General features: G+C 37.5%; 1 protein-coding gene across 3 annotated transcripts in view; it reads right to left on the bottom strand.

Annotated features, from left to right (window-relative positions):
* Nucleotides 1–20,389, bottom strand: part of Ddx46 (DEAD-box helicase 46) — an 82,033-nt gene that overhangs the window by 20,925 nt on the left and 40,719 nt on the right. For 2 of the 3 annotated variants that reach the window (XM_087194740.1, XM_004836225.4), the window contains exons 18-21: nt 20,143–20,292; nt 15,061–15,237; nt 13,565–13,783; nt 12,775–12,919 (exon numbers count right to left, since the gene is read on the bottom strand). In XM_087194740.1, coding sequence (XP_087050866.1) covers nt 12,775–12,919; nt 13,565–13,783; nt 15,061–15,237; nt 20,143–20,292 — 691 coding nt within the window. The remainder of the gene's footprint in view (nt 1–12,774; nt 12,920–13,564; nt 13,784–15,060; nt 15,238–20,142; nt 20,293–20,389) is intronic. The other variant, XM_087194741.1, reaches the window with a different exon arrangement.

A 20,389-nucleotide genomic window follows, 5' to 3' on the forward strand; every position in this document is an offset into this window, starting at 1 on the left:
GGAAAGGAAGTTAAACTGTCATTATTTGCTGACGATATAATACTTTACATAGAAGACCAAAAAAACTCCACCAGAAGACTTCTAGACTTAATTGACAGATTCAGTAGAGTAGCTGGATATAAAGTCAACACTCAAAAAACAAAGTCTTCTTATACACAAATAGCAGACTCACTGAGAGAGAAATGAGGGAAACAATTCCTTTTATAATAGCATCCAGAAAAATGAAATATCTAAGAATCAATCTAACAAAGGAAGCAAAAGACCTCTACACTGAAAACTACAGCACTCTGAACAAAAGAGATCGAAGAGGACATAAAAAGAGATTGAAGAGGATATAAGAAAATGGAAATACATCCCTTGCTCCTGGGTAGGAAGAACCAATATAGTGAAAATTGCCATACTTTCAAAACTGCTATATAGATTTAATGCAATGCTGATTGAAATTCCAATAATACTTCACAGACCTAGAGAAAACAATCCAAAAATTCATTTGGAACCAGAAGAGACCTAGAATAGCAAAAGCAATTCTAAGCAACAGAGACAAGGCAGGGGGTATCACAATCCCCAACTTGAAACTATACTACAAAGCTACTGTGATAAAAACAGCATGGTACTGGCAAAGGAACAGACCCAAGGACCAGTGGAATAGATCAGAAGATGGAGAAGCAACTCCAGACATACTCAGCCACCTCATCTTTGACAAAGGAGCCAATCACCCTCACTGGAGGAAAGATAGCCTATTTAATAAATGGTGTTGGTGTTTCAACCTACCAAAGATTAAAACTAGACCCATATCTATCACCATGTACTAAACTAAGATCGGAGTGGATTAAAGATCTAAATATTAAAACAAAAACACTAAACTTGCTGGAAGATAAGTTAGGTAGAACTCTCAATGACATTGGCATAGGAAAAGTCTTTATGAACAAAACTTCAGTAGCACAGGAACTAGCACAAAGAATCAACAACTGGGATCTCATCTTATTAAAAAGCTCCTGCACTGCAAGAGAAACCCACCAACAGAGCTAAGAGACAACCTAGAATGTGGGAAAAAATCTTTAGCAGCTGTACCTTAGACAAAGGTCTACTATCTAGAATATATAAAGAACTGAAAAAAATCAGACCCTCCAAATTCAAAGACCCAATTCAAAAATGGGCATCTGAAATGAACAGACATTTCTCAGACAAAGAAGTAAAAGCAGCAAATAAACATATGAAAAAAATTTCAACATCACTGGTCATTTGAGAGATGCAGATGAAAACAACGCTGAGATTCCACCTCACCCCACAAAGAATGGCTGCTAACAAATCAACCAAAAACAAATGGTGGCGGGGGTGTGGGAAGAAAGGAACCTTTCTCCATTGTTGGCGGGAGGGCAGACTGGTGCAACCACTGTGGAAATCAGTATGGAGATACCTCAAAGAACTAGGGCTACAGGTCCCATTTGACCCAGCTACTCCCCTGCTGGTTATCTTCCCCAAAGAATTAAAAGAATCGTACCACAGCGATATATGTGCACTCATGTTTATAGCAGCACAGTTTGTAAAAGCTAAAGCTTGGAAACAGCCCAAGTGCCCATCAACTGGAAACTGGATAAAAAAGATGTGGTTTTTTTTTTTTTTTTTAATAAAGTGGAGTATTACTCAGCCATAAAGAACGACAAACTAGAGACATTTATAGCTAAATGGATGCATATTGAGGCCATACTCTTAAGTGAAATAAATGACACACATGTGTAAATACCAAATAGTTTCTCTAGTGTGAGAAACTGAAAGTGTAAATAAGGATTAAAATGATTAAAACGAGTAATTGATAATTTGAAATAGGAAGAAAAGGTCCAAAGGGGTAGGGGAAGTGGGAGGGGAAGGGGAAAGGAAAGAAAGGAAAGGAAAAATTATGAGAAAAGAAAAATATGGAAACAAGATCTATGTAAATAGGGAAGGGTGGAGGGGGTGAAGGGTGCACAGATAACGGGGGAAAAAATAAGAACCAAGATATATCATGTACAAGTACAAGCACCCAATGATAAATGTAAACATATTATATACCTAAAATGTACCAATAAAAGAACTTAAGCCCCCCCTAAAAAAATTTACAGTGATCCTCCTGCCTCAGCCTCCCAAGTGCTGGGATTAAGGCGTGTGCCACCATGCCCAACTCTGATTACTTTCAGAGTTTCAAAATATAACCACTGGAGTCATATTACACACAGTGTTAAGAGTTCTGCTGTTTTGTTGTCATTCTTGTTTGTTGTGCTGAACTCTTGCACATGTGAGGCAAGCTTTCTACAGCCCCAAGGTGGTTCTGTTAATCCTGCCCTGCCTCCATCTCAAATTAAGGCTGAAGGGCTGAGGATTTAGCTCAGTGGTTCCGGCACCAGCCTTGCAAGCTCAAGGTCCCATGTTTGATCCCCGGTACCAAAAAAAAAAAATCAAATTAAGGCTGAAGACCTGAAAGTGGCTAACAGGGTTCTACTCATCCAGCCCCATTGTCTACCAACTTGATCTCCCACTGCTCCCTCACTTCTGGCTCCATGATCTCTAATAAGCTTCAGGATGGGAGCTTCTGGTAGTGCTGCAGCCAATGAGCAAGTCGCAAGTCACTCCATTGTTACAGAGCAGTGGGGTTTGCCAGGTAGTGAAGATGGGGGAGGGAATGTCTGCATTGAGGGAGGAGGTGTGGTATGCGGTGAATGGTGGTTAGGGCGTGGACCTCAGAACTAGAGTGCCAGGAGGAATCCCAGCTCAACCCTGGCTGATCACATGATCATGGCCAAATATAATTTAACCTCTTTGTGCCTCTCTGTCCTTATCAATAAAACTGGCATTATAATAATGCCGCCAGTGTGGCTGTTAAAAAAAAAAAAAAAGAGTTCTGCTGGGCATCATGGTGCAAGCCTGTAATCTCAGCACTCTTGGATTTATTATGTTTTTTGAAGTCTGCAAAACCTCAAGGAAGATATCATCTAAATAAAGTTTTACAGGTGCTAGATGGAAGACTATACAAGTTGCAGGAGGACAGATGACATGGAGAATATTTTGCAAAAGAGAGCATATGTGTGGAATGTAATGCCCCACCACCACCATCCCATGCCTCAGCCTCTTGACTGCTGGCATTACAGGTGTACACTACCATGGCCAGCTTAGAATAGTACAAAATTAAGAAAAGTATCCCTAATTACTGAAGAGTAAGAGTAGTGCAGTGTAGTGTGGCAGGAGAAAAGAATGTGTAAGAAATACAGTAAGAGTGGATGAGGTAGGCTGGAGACATTTATTCAGTTATTAATTATAGAAACATTAAGCACCCACCACACATGATATACTGCAAGAGATTTATCACACTACATATTTGTATTCTTTATAATCTTGTAGACTACTAGAAAAACAAACTTGTAAAGCTATTACAACAGGATGAATAGGAAGGTGTTTACGAGAACCTTATCTTTCCTGTTTTTCTTTTTGCAGTGTTAAGTATTGAACCCAGGGCCTTTCATGTACTAGGCAAGTGATCTACCATGGACTGATATCCCCAGCTCTAGAGGTTTTTTTGTTGTTTTGTTTTGTTTTGTTTTTGAGTACTGGGAACTGAACCTTGGGTCTGTGCACTGGGCCATATCCCTAGCTTTTTTTTTGAGCCAGGGTCTGGCTAAATTGCCCAGGCTAGGAGTGAACTTGCAATCGTAGAGTCCTAAGATTACAAGTATGTACCACTACAAGTGGACTCCTAGGACAACTTTTTTTTAGAACAACTTTTAAGTACAGTATCACTTCTAAGTTTTTCCTTCCTTCCTCAGGAAGAGTAAATTTTTCTCCCCTGCCATGCTTTCACAGCCCTGTGTTTATATTACCATTAAAATACATTTCTGAGGTAGAAGGGACAAGATGTTTCTGACTACATGCGAATAGTGAGGATTTAGATGCTAAGAGCTAACTAGCAAGTGAAGGATGTTAGAATGGAGTTTGAGGCCAGTCTAGACTACATACTGAGTTCAAGGACAGTCTGAACTACATAGCAAGACTGTCTAAAGAAAGCCAAGTTCAAGAAAAAAGTAACAGCATGCAAAGAAGCATGACTATTTACTGAGAAAAAAGAAATTAACAGAAAGTGTCCACAAAGCCTAGATATTGGACTTATTATACAACGATTTTGTTTGTTTTGAGACAGGGTCCCACACACCATGTAGTTCAGGCTGTTCTTGAATTCACTATGTAGCCCAGGCTGGCCTTGAACTTGCAGCAATCCTTCTGCCTCAGCCTCCCAAGTCCTGGGATTACAGGCGTGCACCACCACACCGAGCTATATAAAGATTTTAAAGCAACCATTTAAAATATGCTCAAAGTGCTAAAGGAAACCATCAACAAAGAAAAAGAGGAAACCAGGAAAATGATACCTATCCAAACAGAAACTATTCCAATGAAGATATAGAAATAATCAAATAAAACCAAATAGAAATTCTTAAGTTCACAATTACCATAACTGAAATGAAAAATCCATTAGAGTAGCTTCTCAGCAGATTTAAGCAGGGAAAAGAAAGAATTGTTGAGTTTGAAGACAGGTAAATTGAGATTCAGTTTGAGAAGGCCAAAAAAAAAGAACGAAAACAAATGTCCAAGAGACCATTGGGATACCACAACTGTATCAACAAATGCTTAGAGGTTACAGACAGGTCCAAAACCTCCAAAACTCTCATAAAAACAAAACGCCAAAATCCATGTATAATATACTCCAATTATCAAACTGGCGTAACAAAAAGACCAAGACTCCTAGAAAACAAACTCGTCACTTCCAAAAGCAACTCACTACCTCCAAGTTAACAACTGATTTATCAGAAACCATGGAAGCCAGAAGGTAGTGGAAAGATGTTCAAAGTGATTCATAAAAGAAAAAAACCTAAGAATTCATCTACGAAGTCTATAACCAGAAAACTATACTTCAAAAATGAAAGTGGAAAAAAAATTTCTTTATGATAGCTGGTAAGTGAACCCTGGGTCTCATATAATGCCAGGCAAGTGTTCTACCACAAAGATACATCCCCACCCTTTTATTTTGAGATTGGGTCTCAGTAATAGTCCAAGCTGGCCTCAAACTTGCCATCCTCCTGCCTCATCCTCCCAAGCACCTTGAATCACAGGGATGGGACACCATGCCTGGCTAAAAGGAGGGGAAAAAAAGTTTTCAAAGATGAAATTAAAATTAAGATATTTCTAGACAAACAAAAACAGAGTGCACTGCTAGCAGACTTGCCCTAAATATTTGCCCTAAAGTAGACTTATACTAAAGAAAATCCTCCAGACTGAAGTGGAAGAACAGTACACAGAAACTTGAATAGTACAGAGAAATTTGAATCCATGTGAAAAAAAATAAAGGTAATTACATAGGTAAATACAAAAGTTAGTATCAGGCTGGGGATTTGGCTCAGTGGTTCTAGCCCCTGCCTCACAAGCACAAGGTGCCAAGTTCTAACCCTGGTACACACCCTGCCCCCCAAAAGTCAGTATCATTTTTAATGTGTGGCTCTTTTATTTTCCTATGATTTAAAAGACACATTACATGAAATAATTTAAATCTATATTAAAGGGTGTATAATGTATAAAACTGCAGTTTGTGACAATAATAAAAAATAGAACTATACAGAAGGAAAATTTTTGTATACTATAAAAACTAAGTTGGGGAAGTACGGGTGTAGCTCAGAAACAGAATGCATGCTTAAGAGGCCTTGGGCTCAATCCCAAGCACATCCCAAAACAATAATTAAAACAAACTATCTGGAAAAAATAAGAACCAAGAGAGATTACGTAAAGGTGCAAATTCCCAATGATGAATGTCATTATATTGTATAACTAAAATGTACCAATTAAAAAAAAACAAACATAATTCCAACACTTGGGAGGCTGAGGGAGGAGGATTTCAAGTGCAAGGCCAGCCGACACTACACAGAGAGACCATGTCTTACAAATGAGCAAATAAATAAATAAACAAACCTGAGTTTGTATTAATCCAATTTCACTGTTATGAATTAATGTTAATTATAACCCACAGGGTAACCATTAAGGAACTACCTTTAAAATTTTTGATGTATCTGTGTGTGGGTGTGTAAAAAGAAATGAGAGCAAATCAAAATGGCAAATAAAATACTTGGAAACCTAAGGCAAGACAACTGCATGAACCCAGGAGTTCAAGGCCACCCTGGACAACACACTGAGACTTTGTCTCAAATAAGGAACAGAAGAAAATATCTAACAACAAAAAAAGCAGTAACTGTGGTCTTTCTGTATAGTTTAGCCATTTGATTAACAGCTACAAATTTCTCCCCAAGTATGGCTTTCATTATATCCCTAAGTTTTCTGAAGGGATTATAAATCAATTTTAGATAGTTAACATAATGAATTTTGTGTCATGTGAATTTTACTTTAATAAAAACTTCCGCTAATGATTAACACTTGAAATAGGTATTTTTTTATGCTCTAAGCCCAAAGTGGCATAAGATCGCTGACAAATTTTCAAAACATTTCTAAATGGGGGTGGCCCACACAAAAAAGCAAGGAAAATTGGAAATCTAAGCTTCATACTGACGATGTGGTGATGCCTAGGAGATGAAGCTCACACACACAAGTTACTTCTCTTAACAGTCCAGTTCTCACCATCTTGCTTCTATTACACAGTTAGTTAAGAAAAATGACTTTAGGGTTGGGGATTTAGCTCAGTGGTTTCACCGCCTGCTGCGCAAGGGCAAGGACCTGAGTTCAAGCCCCGGTACAAAAAAAAAAAAGAAAAGAAAAATGACTTTAAAAGTCTGTTACAAACACGTTCAGAGTAAATATAAATGAAATGGGGCAGAGCGGGGCTGGACATGGTGACGCACACCAGTAATCCCAGCAGGAGGATTGCCACAAGTTTGAAGCCAGCCTGGGCTACAGAGAGAGTTCCAGGCCAGCCTCAACTACACAGCAAGACCTTGTCTCAAAAAAGCAAGAAAGCACGCACGCACGCGCGCACACACACACACACACACACACACAAAGTGGGGCAGGTTGTCCTATAGTACAATTGAGCAATTCATCAGGAAAAACTCAAGATGGAAACTACCAATGGAATGAATTCATTCATGAATAAAATATAGCGGAAAACCAAATCTGATTACTTTTAGACAATCTTTTTATGTGACAATATTGTCCATTTGTTATTTTGTTAAATTTATGATGAACTTCATTGGGCATAGTTTGAGAGTCAAAGTTTGCTTATTTATTAAGTGGACTAATATAGCTAGAATACGTCACATAGTAGAACCATACAAAGTATGATCAAACAATATAGTCAATGTTTAAAACAAAATTATTACAGTAAGACACACTACCATTAATCTCCTTTAAAATACCGTCCCTTATTTCAAACACACTTAGCCCATCATTCTTGCCATTTCCTGAGGCAGTTCTGGAAGTCCTTTTTCATGATTATCTTTGGTTGTGCTGTAGTGGCTACCTTGATGTCCTGAAGTGATTCAAAACATTTACCTTTCATTGTCATTTGGACTTTAAGGAAGAGCCAGAAGTTGCATGGTGCCAGATCCAGTGGATAAAAACACACCATACTGTTAACAAATCTGCCTTTCTGTTGGATGGCACTTGGCAGCAGCTTTCACCATATTTTAATCATACCTTATAAAGACATTCACAAAAGACTTCCAGAACTTCAGAAAGTGGCAAGAATGATGAGCTAAGTGTGTTTGAAGTGAGGGGAAGTACTGTATTTTGAGGGAGATTAATGGCAATGTTTCTTTTACTATATAATAAATTTTTATATTTAAACATTCACTGCATATTTTGGTCACCCTTTGTAAACAAGTCAGTTCTGATCCCCTGCCAGCACACCGGAGGTGAGCTGCTCCCAGCACACAAGAGGCTTCAAGAGGAGGCTTCTGGGCCACCATACCACCCCTGCCAGCAACCAGGAGGTGAGCCGCTCCCAGCGCACAAGAGGAGGCTTCTGGCCCACCAGCACACAGGAGGTGAGTCAAGCAGGGACCATCAGCACCATCCACCCAACTTCATCAAAATGAGAAGACATGTAAACAAGTCTCAAAACCAGACTTCCAGATCACCTATGGCAATCCCAAACGCAAACGAGATGGAACATTCTGATATTCAACCACCTGGACTCCCTGAACTGGCAACAAAAGAGGATCTGGAAAAAATGAAATCAGAAATAATTTCTCAGATAACAGCAGAGATTGTGCTTATAGTGCAAGACATGATTAATAATTCTAGAGAGGAGCTCAGGAATATGATGAAATCCCAACAAGGAAACAAATGGAATCCATAAAACAGATGCAAATAGATTTCCAGGAGATTAAAAACTCCACTGAAAGTCTACGCAGCAGAATGAGCCAATGTGAGGACAGGATTTCAGATATAGAAGCTAAGATTGCAATTAGTGACCAGGAAAAGAAAAATTGATTCAAAATTGTAAGGGACCACAAGAAATCAATCCAGCAGCTGCTAGACAATGCAAAGAAGAATAACATCAGACTGATTGGAGTCAAAGAAGAAACAGGAGAGAGTACAGATGACATAAAAAAACTGTTCACAGAAGTGATGGCAGAAAACTTCCCAAGAAGGGGAAAAGAACTTGACATACAGATAAGGGAGGCACGTAGGACTCCAACTAGCCTTGATCAAAAAAAATATCTATACATAGGCATATAACTGTTAAGATTCCAGAAACCCAACAAAAGAACAAAGTTCTACAAGCAGAGAGAAGAAACAAATCACATACAAAGGAAAGCCCATCAGAATCACAGCAGGCTTCTCAATGCAAACTCTCAAGCCACGAAGAGCTTGGAGTGATGTATTTCAAGCCCTAAAAGAAAACAGTCTCCAACCCAGATCGATGTACCCTGAAAAATTTTCTTTCAAAACTGATGGAGAAATAAGATACTTTCATGACAAAGAGCACCTTAGGAACTTCATGAATGCCAAACCAGCACTCCAAAAAATTTTAGACAATATCCTAGGAAAAGACAATGAGGATCACAACCCCAGAAAGCCCGGCAGAATGAATCTGTCAGGCGCGACAAGAAATTAAAAGAGGGCCACGGATTTAGCTCAGTGGTTCCGGCACCTGCCTTGCAAGCACAAGGTCCCAAATTAGATCCCCGGTACCAAAGAAAAAAAAAAAAAAAAAAAAAAAAAAGATTAAATAAAGAAATTAAAAGCAAAGAGGGAGAATCCAACAAAAAGAAAAAGTCATGACAATGATGTCAATATATATCAGTTATAACCATCAATGTTAATGGTCTCAATTTAATAATCAAAAGAAATAGACTGGCAGAATGGGTCAAGAAGCAAGATCCAACAATATGGTGCATACAAAAAACACACTGAATTCAAAGAGAAACTCAGTCTGAAAGTTAAAGGGTGGAAAACAACACTCCATGGAACCTGAAAAAAAAAAGCAGGAGTAGCTATCCTCTTTGCAGATCAAGTGGATTGCAAACGAAAATCTGAAACACTCTGGTCCCAAGAATTTCAGATAAGGGATACTCAACTTGTATGTACAAATCTGTTGTGAAGCTGTGTTTCCATTCCTCTCAAGTAAAAACTTAAGAACAGGGGGCTGGGGATTTAGCTCAGTGGTTTCGCTGCCTGCTGCGCAAGTGCAAGGACCCGAGTTTGATCCCCAGTACAAAAAAAAAAAAAAAAAAAAAACAGAAACAAAACTTAAGAACAGGACTGTTGGTCCTTAACAGTAACACAAGAAATTTCTACATTGTTTTCCAAAATGGTTTTATCATTTTATATTCACATTAGCAGGATTAGAAAGTTCTAACTGGTTCACACCTAAGTTGATATCTGTTCTTTTAAAACTTTTAACTTCATCTCCCTAATGAGTGTATAATTCAATCTTGTTATTGTACTGATTAGTATTTTTCTGATTCTAGAGTTGCACACCTTTCCTTGTGCTGCACTGGCTATTTATCATTTTCTTGTGTCTACTTTTTAATTGGGTTGTCTATTGATAAGCTGTAAGAGTTCTTTGTATATTCTGGTCATACGTTATATGCATTATAAATATGGTCTGTTTAAAGACTACTTTTCATTTTTTTTTTTGGTACCAGGGATTGAACTTGGGACCTTGTGCCTGCGAGGCAGGAGACAGAACCACTGAGCTAAATCCCCGGCCCTACTTTTCATTTTAATGAAGTCATTTAAAGTTCTAAATTTTGATGGAATCTCATTTATCAATTTTTTTTCTTTTATACATCATGGTTTTTATATCCTAGGAAATTCTGGCCTACCCTAAATTCATAAACATTTTCCCTTATAATTTCTTCTTAAAGTGTTACAGGTTTAGTCTTTCATATTTAGGTTCATAGATCCTCTCAAGTTATCTTTATGTATGGAAATAAAGGGTTGAGGTTAATTTTTTATACATGGATACCAGGTGTTCTGGTGCCATTTGCTGAAAACACTATCTTTTCCTCTGCTCTTGAATTGAGTTTATGTTCTATAAAATGCTAATGTTAAATAATCTTTCAAAACTCAGTGGACCATATATGTGTGGTTCTATTTCTAGATTCTCTGTTTTATTCCAATGATATATATCTTTCCTTACACCAACACTGCCTTGATTACTATAGCTTTAGAGGAAGTCTTAAAATTAGGTACTAAATGTCTTCCAACACTGTTTTTTTTTTTTTACTTTTCTAGGTCCTCTGTACCCCTACATAACTTTTTTTTATTATTTTATTTTATTTTTGGTACCGGGGATCGAACTCGGGTCCTTGCACTTGCACAGCAGGCGGTGAAACCACTGAGCTAAATCCCCGGCCACCCCTACATGACTTTTAAATTTCAATATCTAAATAAATAAATAAATTTCAATATCTAATTCTTCATTTATAGCAAGTATACATGGACCCAAATTTTTATATATACCTTGTGTTGTTTTTTTTTTTTCTTTGGTAACAGGGATGGAACTTGGGACCTTGCACTTTCATGGCAGGCGCCAGAACCACTGAGCTAAATCCCCAGCCCTACCTTGTGTTTTCTAATCCTGCTAAATTCAAGTACAAGTTCCAGGGGCTCCTAAAGATTTCTTAGTATTTTCTTTGTAGATGATCATTTCATCTACATATAAAGATGTTACTTCTACCTTGCCAATCCTATCCTAATTGTGTCATTTTATTGCCAGACTATTTTGGTTTGGGCCTATGTTTCAAAGTTTAATGGACAGATGAAGAGTAGGCATATCTGCCCTTGTTCCCCACCTGAGGGAGAAACCATTGTATCTTCTCCATTCATATAAGGCGTTTTTGTTGGAAGTATGGAGTACATGTCTTTGATCTGTTGAGAAGGTTCTGCTCTACTTCTAGTCTCCTGAGAGCTTTTACCATGAACAGCTGTGGAATTTAGTCCAATACTTTTTCTCCAACTACTGACAGGATCATATGGCTTTTTCCTTTCCTCTGTTAAAATGATGACTTTTGGGGGTGGATCTTCCAATGCTGAACCAACACTGCCATCCTTATAACAAAACTACTTTCCACATACTGCCAGATCTGATTTCTAATAGTTTGTTTTGTTAAATAAATTTCTATCTATATTCATACTTTTTTCTTCTATTATCTTTATCCAGTTTTAGGATTAGCACAATGTTGATTTCCTAAAGTGAGGAGAAAAGTGTTCCTTTTTTTTTCTGCTTTAAATGTTTGATATAATTTATCAGTTAAAAAGTATATGAGCCTGTTGTTGTCATACAGGTAGGTTTTCAAGCTAGGAATATACTTTCTTAGTATATGTGCTGCCGAAGCAAGCACATAGGAATATATACTTTCTTTAATAGGTGCTATTCAAATTTTATATTTGCTCCAGAGTTAGTTTCATTAATTTGTCTTCCAAGGTACTTCTTATTAGATTTTTTTTTTTTTTGGATACCAGGGATCAAACTCAGATCCTTGTGCTTACACAGCAGGCGACGTAACCACTGAGCTAAATCCCCGGCCCTCCAAGGTACTTCTTGGAAGTTGTCAAATTTACTTCAAAAAAGATTTTTGTAATATGCTTTCTATATCCTTTTAAATTCTGTAAAATCTGTAGTAATGTCTCCTAGATCTTGATATTGTAATTTTAAAAATGTATAACTGATATTGTGTAATAGGAAGCAAAGGTCTAAAGGACCAGGGGAAGTAGGAGGGGTAGGGGAAAGGAAAGAAGGGAAAAGAAAAAATACGAGAAAAGGAAAAGAATGGAAACAAAGTCTTTGCAAATAGGGAAGGCTGGAGGGGGTAAAGGGAGGGCAGGGGAAGGGGAGAAAAATAAGAACCAAGATACTTATGTAATAGTATAAGATTCCAATGATGAATGTAACTGTATTTTTTTTTTTTCCTTTTGTACCGGGGATTGAACTCGGGTCCTTGTGCTTACGAGGCAGGCAATGGAACCACTGGGCTAAATCCCTGGCCCTGTAACTGTATTTTATACCTAAAATGTACCAATAAACTTAATGGGGAAAAAAACAAACAAAAAAGTCAGTTCTTACAATGCATGCTTTCTTTTAAAATAATTTTCAAATTTTAGTTCTACAGACAGATCATTTATCTTTGTACGTTTAATAAACAACTTCTAAACAGACTTCAGATGATATATGAAACTATTTTTTTCTTATAGGTGGCCTTTATTTTTAGTCTTTATTGACTGCATATTTTCTCTGGGTATATTACATCTACCAACAAGTTTGATCCAACTCAAGCCTCAAACAGAACCAAAAGTACATACTTTCAATTGCCAAGTAAATTTTCCGTTCTCCTTCCTTGGGTTCTTTGCCAGGAGGGAAGTAAGTTCCTCTGATTGTAATAGCAGCTTCGGAATATTCACTGATTCTCTGTAGAGCTTCCTTAGAGGTAACTTTCCACCTCGCCGTCTAAAAGAAAAGGTGGGAGAAAAAATTACTCCATGACAATGACTTTAAAAATCTAGTATGCTGACAAAGAAGAGGTTGGTCAACATATTATGGTCAGTAGCAATATCATAATTACTAATACCTACATCATAAATTTATTTAAATCCTATTGCACCTAGAACATATTCATAACAAATGAATTTCTATTGGTGTCTTTCCCACATAAATAAAAATGAAGTAGGGCTTGGGATTTAGCCTAGTGGTGCAAGGTCCTGAGTTTGATCCCCACCAAAAAAAAGTAGTGGCAAATATTCATCTTAAAATCATCATGTTTTTTAGGTTTTTTTGTTTTTTCCAGTACTGGGAATTGAACTCAGGACCTTGTGCATGTGAGGCACCACTGAGCTAAATCTCCAGGCAAAATGATCATGTTTAAAAGAAGAGATTTCTAGCCCAGTGTGGTAGCACACACTTGTAATCCCAGTACTCCAGAGGCTGAGACAACAAGATCACTGTGAATTCACAGCTATATAGTGAATTCAAGGCCAGCCTGAATTACACAGCAAGACTGTCTCCCCCACACTCCCCCAAAAGAAGGGATTTTTATTCCTAAAGAAGCAAGAGTTTCTACTTCACAATATTAAAAGATTTAAATCGGTTACTTGCCTGTGGGAAGTCATTAATCTCTAATTCTTCCTCGTATCTCTTAAAAGATTCATTCTGTCCACCATCCTGTCTCTCCTCTTCTTGTTTTTCTAAAGGCACATAATTGAGCTTGGCATTGATCTTTTCAGCAAGTTGCTCTGCAATGGTTTTTGCAGACACAGTGGGAGCCAGAATAGTGCCACCTCTGAGAATTGCATTGGTGGCCTGTTGCATCACATCCTGTAGTTAAAGAAGATCTACAGTCAAATCTCAAATGAGGACAGAGACAAGACCAGGAAGCCTATCACAAATTATTCTCTGAAGAGTGACTAATTCTGTTTAAATAGCATCTTTCTACTGCAGAGTCTCACCCATATGTCCAATTCTGCAGTATATTTATATACTAATAGTTTAACTTATCTCCTTTACTTTTGAGAAAAGTAAAGAACATTCAATTCTCTATTAAATATTCTATTGGACTACAAATCTGTCCTTGATAATTAGTTAACTCTTTGATATCAGATACAATACAGTATTCTTAAAATCATTTACATATTTTGAGATTCCCAGAAGTTTCCTCTGAATCAGAACCTTTGTACCATTAACACCAAGCATCTTCTCCCCCATGGCCCAACCCAAAATTCAACAAGCTACAGCAGGGCCGGGGATGTAGCTCAGTGGTGCCACACCTGCCTGGCAAGCACAAGGTCCTGAATTCAATTCCCGGTACCGAAAAAGAAAAAAAGCAATTAGAACAAGCTACAACAGATGACTTACTTTAAATCTTCAAAATACTGTTGAAATTAATAAGCCATTCCTTGGGAATGCTATGAAAATTGAAAATTCACTCAGCTAAAAGTCCACAAAAAGCTTCAAAGAAAAACGTAACATGAAATATTTAGAAAACACATCTCTCCACCATTTAATCACATCAGAGTCATGTAACTGCATCTTCATACATTCAGGGAATTGTTTGTGTTCCCACCAAGCCATCCAATGAGAGTAGATTAATAAAGAAAAAGAGAATTACTTCTTTAGATTTTAGTAAGGCTAATCAGAATATAGTATAGATTGAGGATCTCTTTTCCAAAATGCTTATGATCAAAAGCGTTTCAGAGTTATGACTTTTAGAGTATTTGCATAGGTCTTAGCAGTTGGCTATCGGTAATTCAAAACCCCAAATTCCACAAAATCCGAAATTCTTTGAGCATCATGTCAATGGTCAAAATATTTTGGAACCTAGAGCATTTTGGATTTTCAGATCAGGGATGCTTCACTGTTCTGTAAAAATTATCTATGCTTAACATGCCTGTTAGGCATTCCAGAATAAGCATAAACCCTTCAGTTAACCACACTAGTGAAATCACCCAAATACAATTATCAAGGAATCCTCTATTGAGAATGTTAAATTCTTACAAACTCAATTTCAGGGAAAACTCATTCACTTGTGCTTGGCAAAATCCCTGAAAAGTATCTAAATAAAATCTATTGACTGAGACATGGAATAAAGTACTTAATACCTGAGACTCAATGCCCAAATTCTTCTGAGCATTGATTCTGAGAGCCAATCGCTTAGCAATTTCTAATTTTTCGGCATTTCCTGCAGTTGGGGCAGGAACACTAGATGTTCCAGGAGCAGCCATATCCTTTACTCTCTTCTTTGAATTAAACATGCTTTCAATTTGTTCATCAATCTAGACCAAGGAAAAAACAAGGAGGATTAGCAAAAACTAGACGCGAAATATCAATTTTGTTATAGAAACAAGTAAAAATATTTCCACCAAAAGGCTAGGATCAATTATATTTGTGTAATTCAATTACATGGATTAATAGCAATATATACCATCAATTTGTTAAACGTAGTACATTTCACCACTGGCTATGGTGAAAAGAAAATAGAAAACTGTGATGCAATGCCGCATAAACCACTCAATCGGACTCCTCCTGAGACGTCCAGAAAATACATTGCAGGCTGATAAGCAAGGAAACGTGTGCTGTCAAATGGAATGACCCACATAATGCAGCTGAGTTGTTCCAGGGCTCAGACCTGGAGGCCAAATTATACTGCAATGAACAAATCTGGAAGATGGGCTATAATTCAAGGCAAGGGGACAACTGAAAATAGTAATTCTCAGAAGGAATGGTGCAACATGTTCCAAAGGCAGAGCTCTCGTTCCAACTCCTAAAATGTAATTGGATTTGTCTTAAAAATGGTAACAAAAAAGAAGGCTCATTGCCTTATTCTTTTGAATCAAGAAAGGAAAGATGAGCTTTTTCATCAAGATGAGCTACTGTGGAGGCCTCAGCTCTTCAAAAGCCACTAGGCCTTGGTGCCATAACTGAATACTAAGAAAATTCAGCACTGTCTTTTGCCCACAATGATTACTGACACTGCTGAGTAAAGAAATACAAATTCTTTTATAAATTCAGATTAAAGGGCTTTATCATCTATGCAGAAAAACCTTGTTTGGGGTTAAAATTAATTGGGTTAATTTAGGAAGCCCTTTTACTCAAAAAGAAACGGTTCTACTTTTTAAAAATTTTACCTATTACCCAGCTATTCCCCTGCTGGGTATCTTCCCAAAAGAATTAAAAGAATCATACCATTGTGATATATTTGCATCCATGTTCATAGCAGCACAGTTTGTGATAGCTAAAACTTGGAAACAGCCCAAATGCCCATCAACTGGAGACTGGATAAAGAAAATGTGGGTGTTTTTTTTTTTTTAAATATGGAGTACATAAAAAATGAGAAATTAGAGACATTTATTGCTAAATGGATGCACATGGAGGCAATACTCTTTTTTTTTTCTTGGTACCAGAGATTTAACTCAGGTCCTTGAGTTTGCGCAGCAGGCAGCGAAACCACTGAACTAAATCCCCAGCCCTGAGGCGATATTCTTAAGTGAAATAAAAAGGACATATATGTATAAATACCGAATAGTTTCTCTAGTGTGAGAAACTGAAAGTGTAAATAAGGACTAAAAGGTATAATAGATAATGTGAAATAGGAAGAAAAGGGGCAAAGGGGAAGGGGTAGGGGAAAGGAAAGAAGGGAATGGAATTAATATGAGAACATGAAAAAAAGGAAACAAAGTCTCTGTAAATAGGGAGGGCAGGGAAAGGGGTGAAAAATAAAAACAAAGAGAGTATGTAAAGGTGCAAATTTCCAATGATGAATGTCATTATATTGTAAACCTAAAATGTACCAATAAAAGGACATACAGTTAAAATTTTACCTATTAAAAGGTTTTATCAACTAGTTGTTTTTATTATTTTTTTTGGTACTGGGGATGGAAATCAGGACCTTGCGCTTGCCAGGCAGGCTTGAAGTGATGCCACTGAGCTAAATCCCCACTCCTAGTTGTTTGTATTTTTGTGTGTGGTTTTGTTTTGGGGCTTTTTTTTTTTTGTCTTGTTTTTCGGTGCTGCTGAGACCTAAGCTGGTTTGTTCTTATTTTTGTTTTTATTGTTTTTTTGAGACAGGTTCTATGTATTGTAGACCGTCCTTGAACTCACTATGTAGCCTCAAACTCACAGTACTCCTCCTGCCTCAGCCTCCCAAGTGTTGGGGATTACAGCCATGCACACCATGCCTGGCTCCTAAAACTGGTTTTAAACTCAACAGTTAGCTGAGTAAAGCTATTTTTTTTGGTACCAGGGATAGAACTCCGGTCCTTGAGCTTGCAGGGCAGGCAATAGAAACACTGAGCTAAATCCCCGGCCCAAGTAAAGCTATTTTAAACTAAACAGTATGCATGGTATTAAGATGTAAATAAACGTAAAAACTCAGGAATGCAGAGTGTATGGTATTAGTTGATAAGGCTAACTTTATTTTGGGGTTTATTTAAAGTATTCTCTCTCTCTTTTTTAAACAAAGATTACGTATTACAGTACTTTAACAGAATCAACATATTTCATTATGGAGTTTTGTGTGTATGTGGTTTAAAAAAAAAATTTCTTTTTAAAGTTTTTTTCAGACAGGGTCTCACTATATAGTCCAGCCTGGTCTTGAACTCACAATGTAGTACAAGCTGACCTTGAACTCTGTGGCAATCCTCATGCCTCAGCCTTCTGAATGAGATTTTTAAAAACTCAAAAGTAATATAAAAAAAGTAACAGGCTGGGCTGGGGATTTAGCTCAGTGGTTCTGCCGCCTGCCTCGCAAGCATAAGGACCAGAGTTCGATCCCTGGTACCAAAAAAAAAAAAAAGTAACAGGTGATTTTTAAACATTTCTAGAAATTATTTTTCTCTCTTCAAGAGGTAGAGCCAGAGGACTGCAGTCTGGCCCAACCACTTAACTCTCCCCAAGTCAGAACAGACCAGCTAAACACAATTTCTTGCCCCTTGGAAACTATGAGATTAAATAAAGGCTTATTGTTTTAACCTGCTAAGTTTTGGTTTGATTTGTTATACATTAACAGATACTGTAACTAAAACAGACTTCACTAAATTTTGAGCTAGTATAATATACTAGAAAAGGAATGCATTAGATTAACATGAGACCTGGATTCTAGTCCTAGCTATGTTTAAGTCCCAGTATGGTTAAAACCAAATATTTCTGGTGAGCCTCAGATTAAATATTTGATCTACAAAACTGTGTTCTAAAGGATTTCTTTCTTGGGAGGAGGGGGTATTTCGAGACCAACGAGGTTCAGTATGTTGCCCTTGAACTTCTAGATTCAAACAATTCTCCTGCCTCAGCCTCCTGAATAGCTAGGACTATGTGCCATCACAACTGGTGAGATCAAGTTTAATAGAGTATTTTTAAAAATTTAAAAATGTTTTATGATCAAATATGTTGGAAAATTTCTGGGTAAAACAAAGTTAAACAGCCTTGTCTGTCTCTCTTGCTTTTTGCAGTATTAGGAATTAAACCCAGGCCTTCACACTGAGCTACATCCCCAGCATACTCCCCCTTTCTTTTTGAGATACAGTCTTAAGTTCCTCAGGTTGAGGCTAAACAGGCTTTCTTAATCATTTGTCATATCTTTGATATGCTATTTAAAGAGTATACACACACATACACACATACACACACACAGGTATGCACACATACTAAGCAGATTTTCCAAAATTATTATGGAAACATCCTCTTCTAATACTTCCAGGTCAGGGTTCCAAAGAATACAGTTGTTGGTGGGGAGGGGTTGTTTTTTTGTTGTTGTTCTTTTTCTTGAGACAGGGTCTTGCTATGTAGTTTAGATTGGTCTGGAAATCACTACGTAGCCCAAGTTGGCCTCAAACTCACAACAATCCTCCTGCCTCAGCTTCCTGAGTGCTGGGATTACAGGTGTGCATCACCACACCCAGAAGAATAGTTTTTGAAAACCTCAACTTGCTGAGAAAAAGGGTTTTGACAATAAGAGCTGTGCAAATCTCAGTGGTCATTATCTCCTTCTAAACCTCACTCTCCATTACAAATGGGAATACTATGGGTAATTATCTTGTATAATCATTGTGAGGAAGTGAAATATCCCTGTAAAGCACCTGGCACAGCGTGTAGCATTTAGTAGCATTCAATAAAGGTCAACTATTATTATTGTTTGCTGGGCATGGTGGTACATGCCTGTGATCCCAGCACTCTGTATACAGAGGCAGGAGGATTGCCATGAGTTCAAGACCAACCTGGGTTACATACTGAGTTGATGGCCAGCCTGAACTACACAATAAGACTCTATATTAAAAATATGTATATATCAAATTTACAGATAAAAAACAGTATTGGATGTACAAGGCCCCGGCTTTCATCCTGAGTAGCAGAGAAAAACAAATGCAAAAAACATTATCAGTGGCAACACTGTTTTTTAGTATATGTGTTGCCAAAAACCCAGCACCAGTAGCAATGCTGTTAAAGGTATGGGAATGCAGAGACATTCTCTCATACTACTATGATGGGCCTAAACCGATACTCCCTTACTGGAAGACAATCAGACATTTTTTTTTTGGTACCGGGGACTGAACTTGGGACCTTGCACTTGCAAGGCCGGCGCCAGAACCACTGAGCTAAATCCCCAGCCCTTATTTTTTTTTTTTGAGAAAGGGTCTCACTACATAGTTCAGGCTGGCCTCAAACTCGCAGCCATCTTCCTCCCTCAGTCTGCCAAGTGCTGGGACTGTAGGCGTCCACCACCACAGCAGATAGTCTGATGTTTAAAACCAAATAAAATACTATACTTTGGCCTAGCAATTTCACTTACAAACTAATTCTCAAAATGTAACCTAATGCATGTGCAAAGTTAACGTGCAATGAAATACAGTTGATTATATATTCCAAATGGTGAATATAGGAAAAAACAACCAATCAAGTACAAGTCTAATTAAACTGTGAAATAGCCATATGATGAAATATTATGTAGCATTCATGAATAAGAATGAACTTAGTAAACTGGAAAGATTTCTACATACTGTTATAAAGAAGTTATAAAGCAGTATAATCCCATTTTTATGAAACTATAAAAATTGAATATGTATGTACATAAACAGAAAAGCACATTGAAGGTTTCCAGTGACTGGCTATCCCAACAAGCCTAAGGAAAGACCTTCAGTGTAACACGAATAATCATTTCAACTGCCCATGAAACTTACAATACTTACATCAACTGCAGCATCTTCATCATCCGAATCTTGCAGACCAAGAGCTGCCTTCTGTAACTTCTTCCTCTCATTAGCCAAAGCTTGTTCTGTTTCATCAAACTTGAATCCCTTACCAGAGAACCCACTACTCTTTTTAATTATTTTTCCTTCCTTTTAAGGAAAAATTAAAAAGTTAATTTCATAGTAAAAACTTATTAAATATTTTTCAAGGTGGCATATGACAAGGTCAAAATATATTTCACCTAGT

The sequence above is a fragment of the Heterocephalus glaber genome, unplaced genomic scaffold (assembly GCF_053883595.1).
Source record: "Heterocephalus glaber isolate CG9 unplaced genomic scaffold, H.glaber_assembly_v1.0 deba00001606, whole genome shotgun sequence".
NCBI lineage: Eukaryota > Metazoa > Chordata > Mammalia > Rodentia > Bathyergidae > Heterocephalus > Heterocephalus glaber.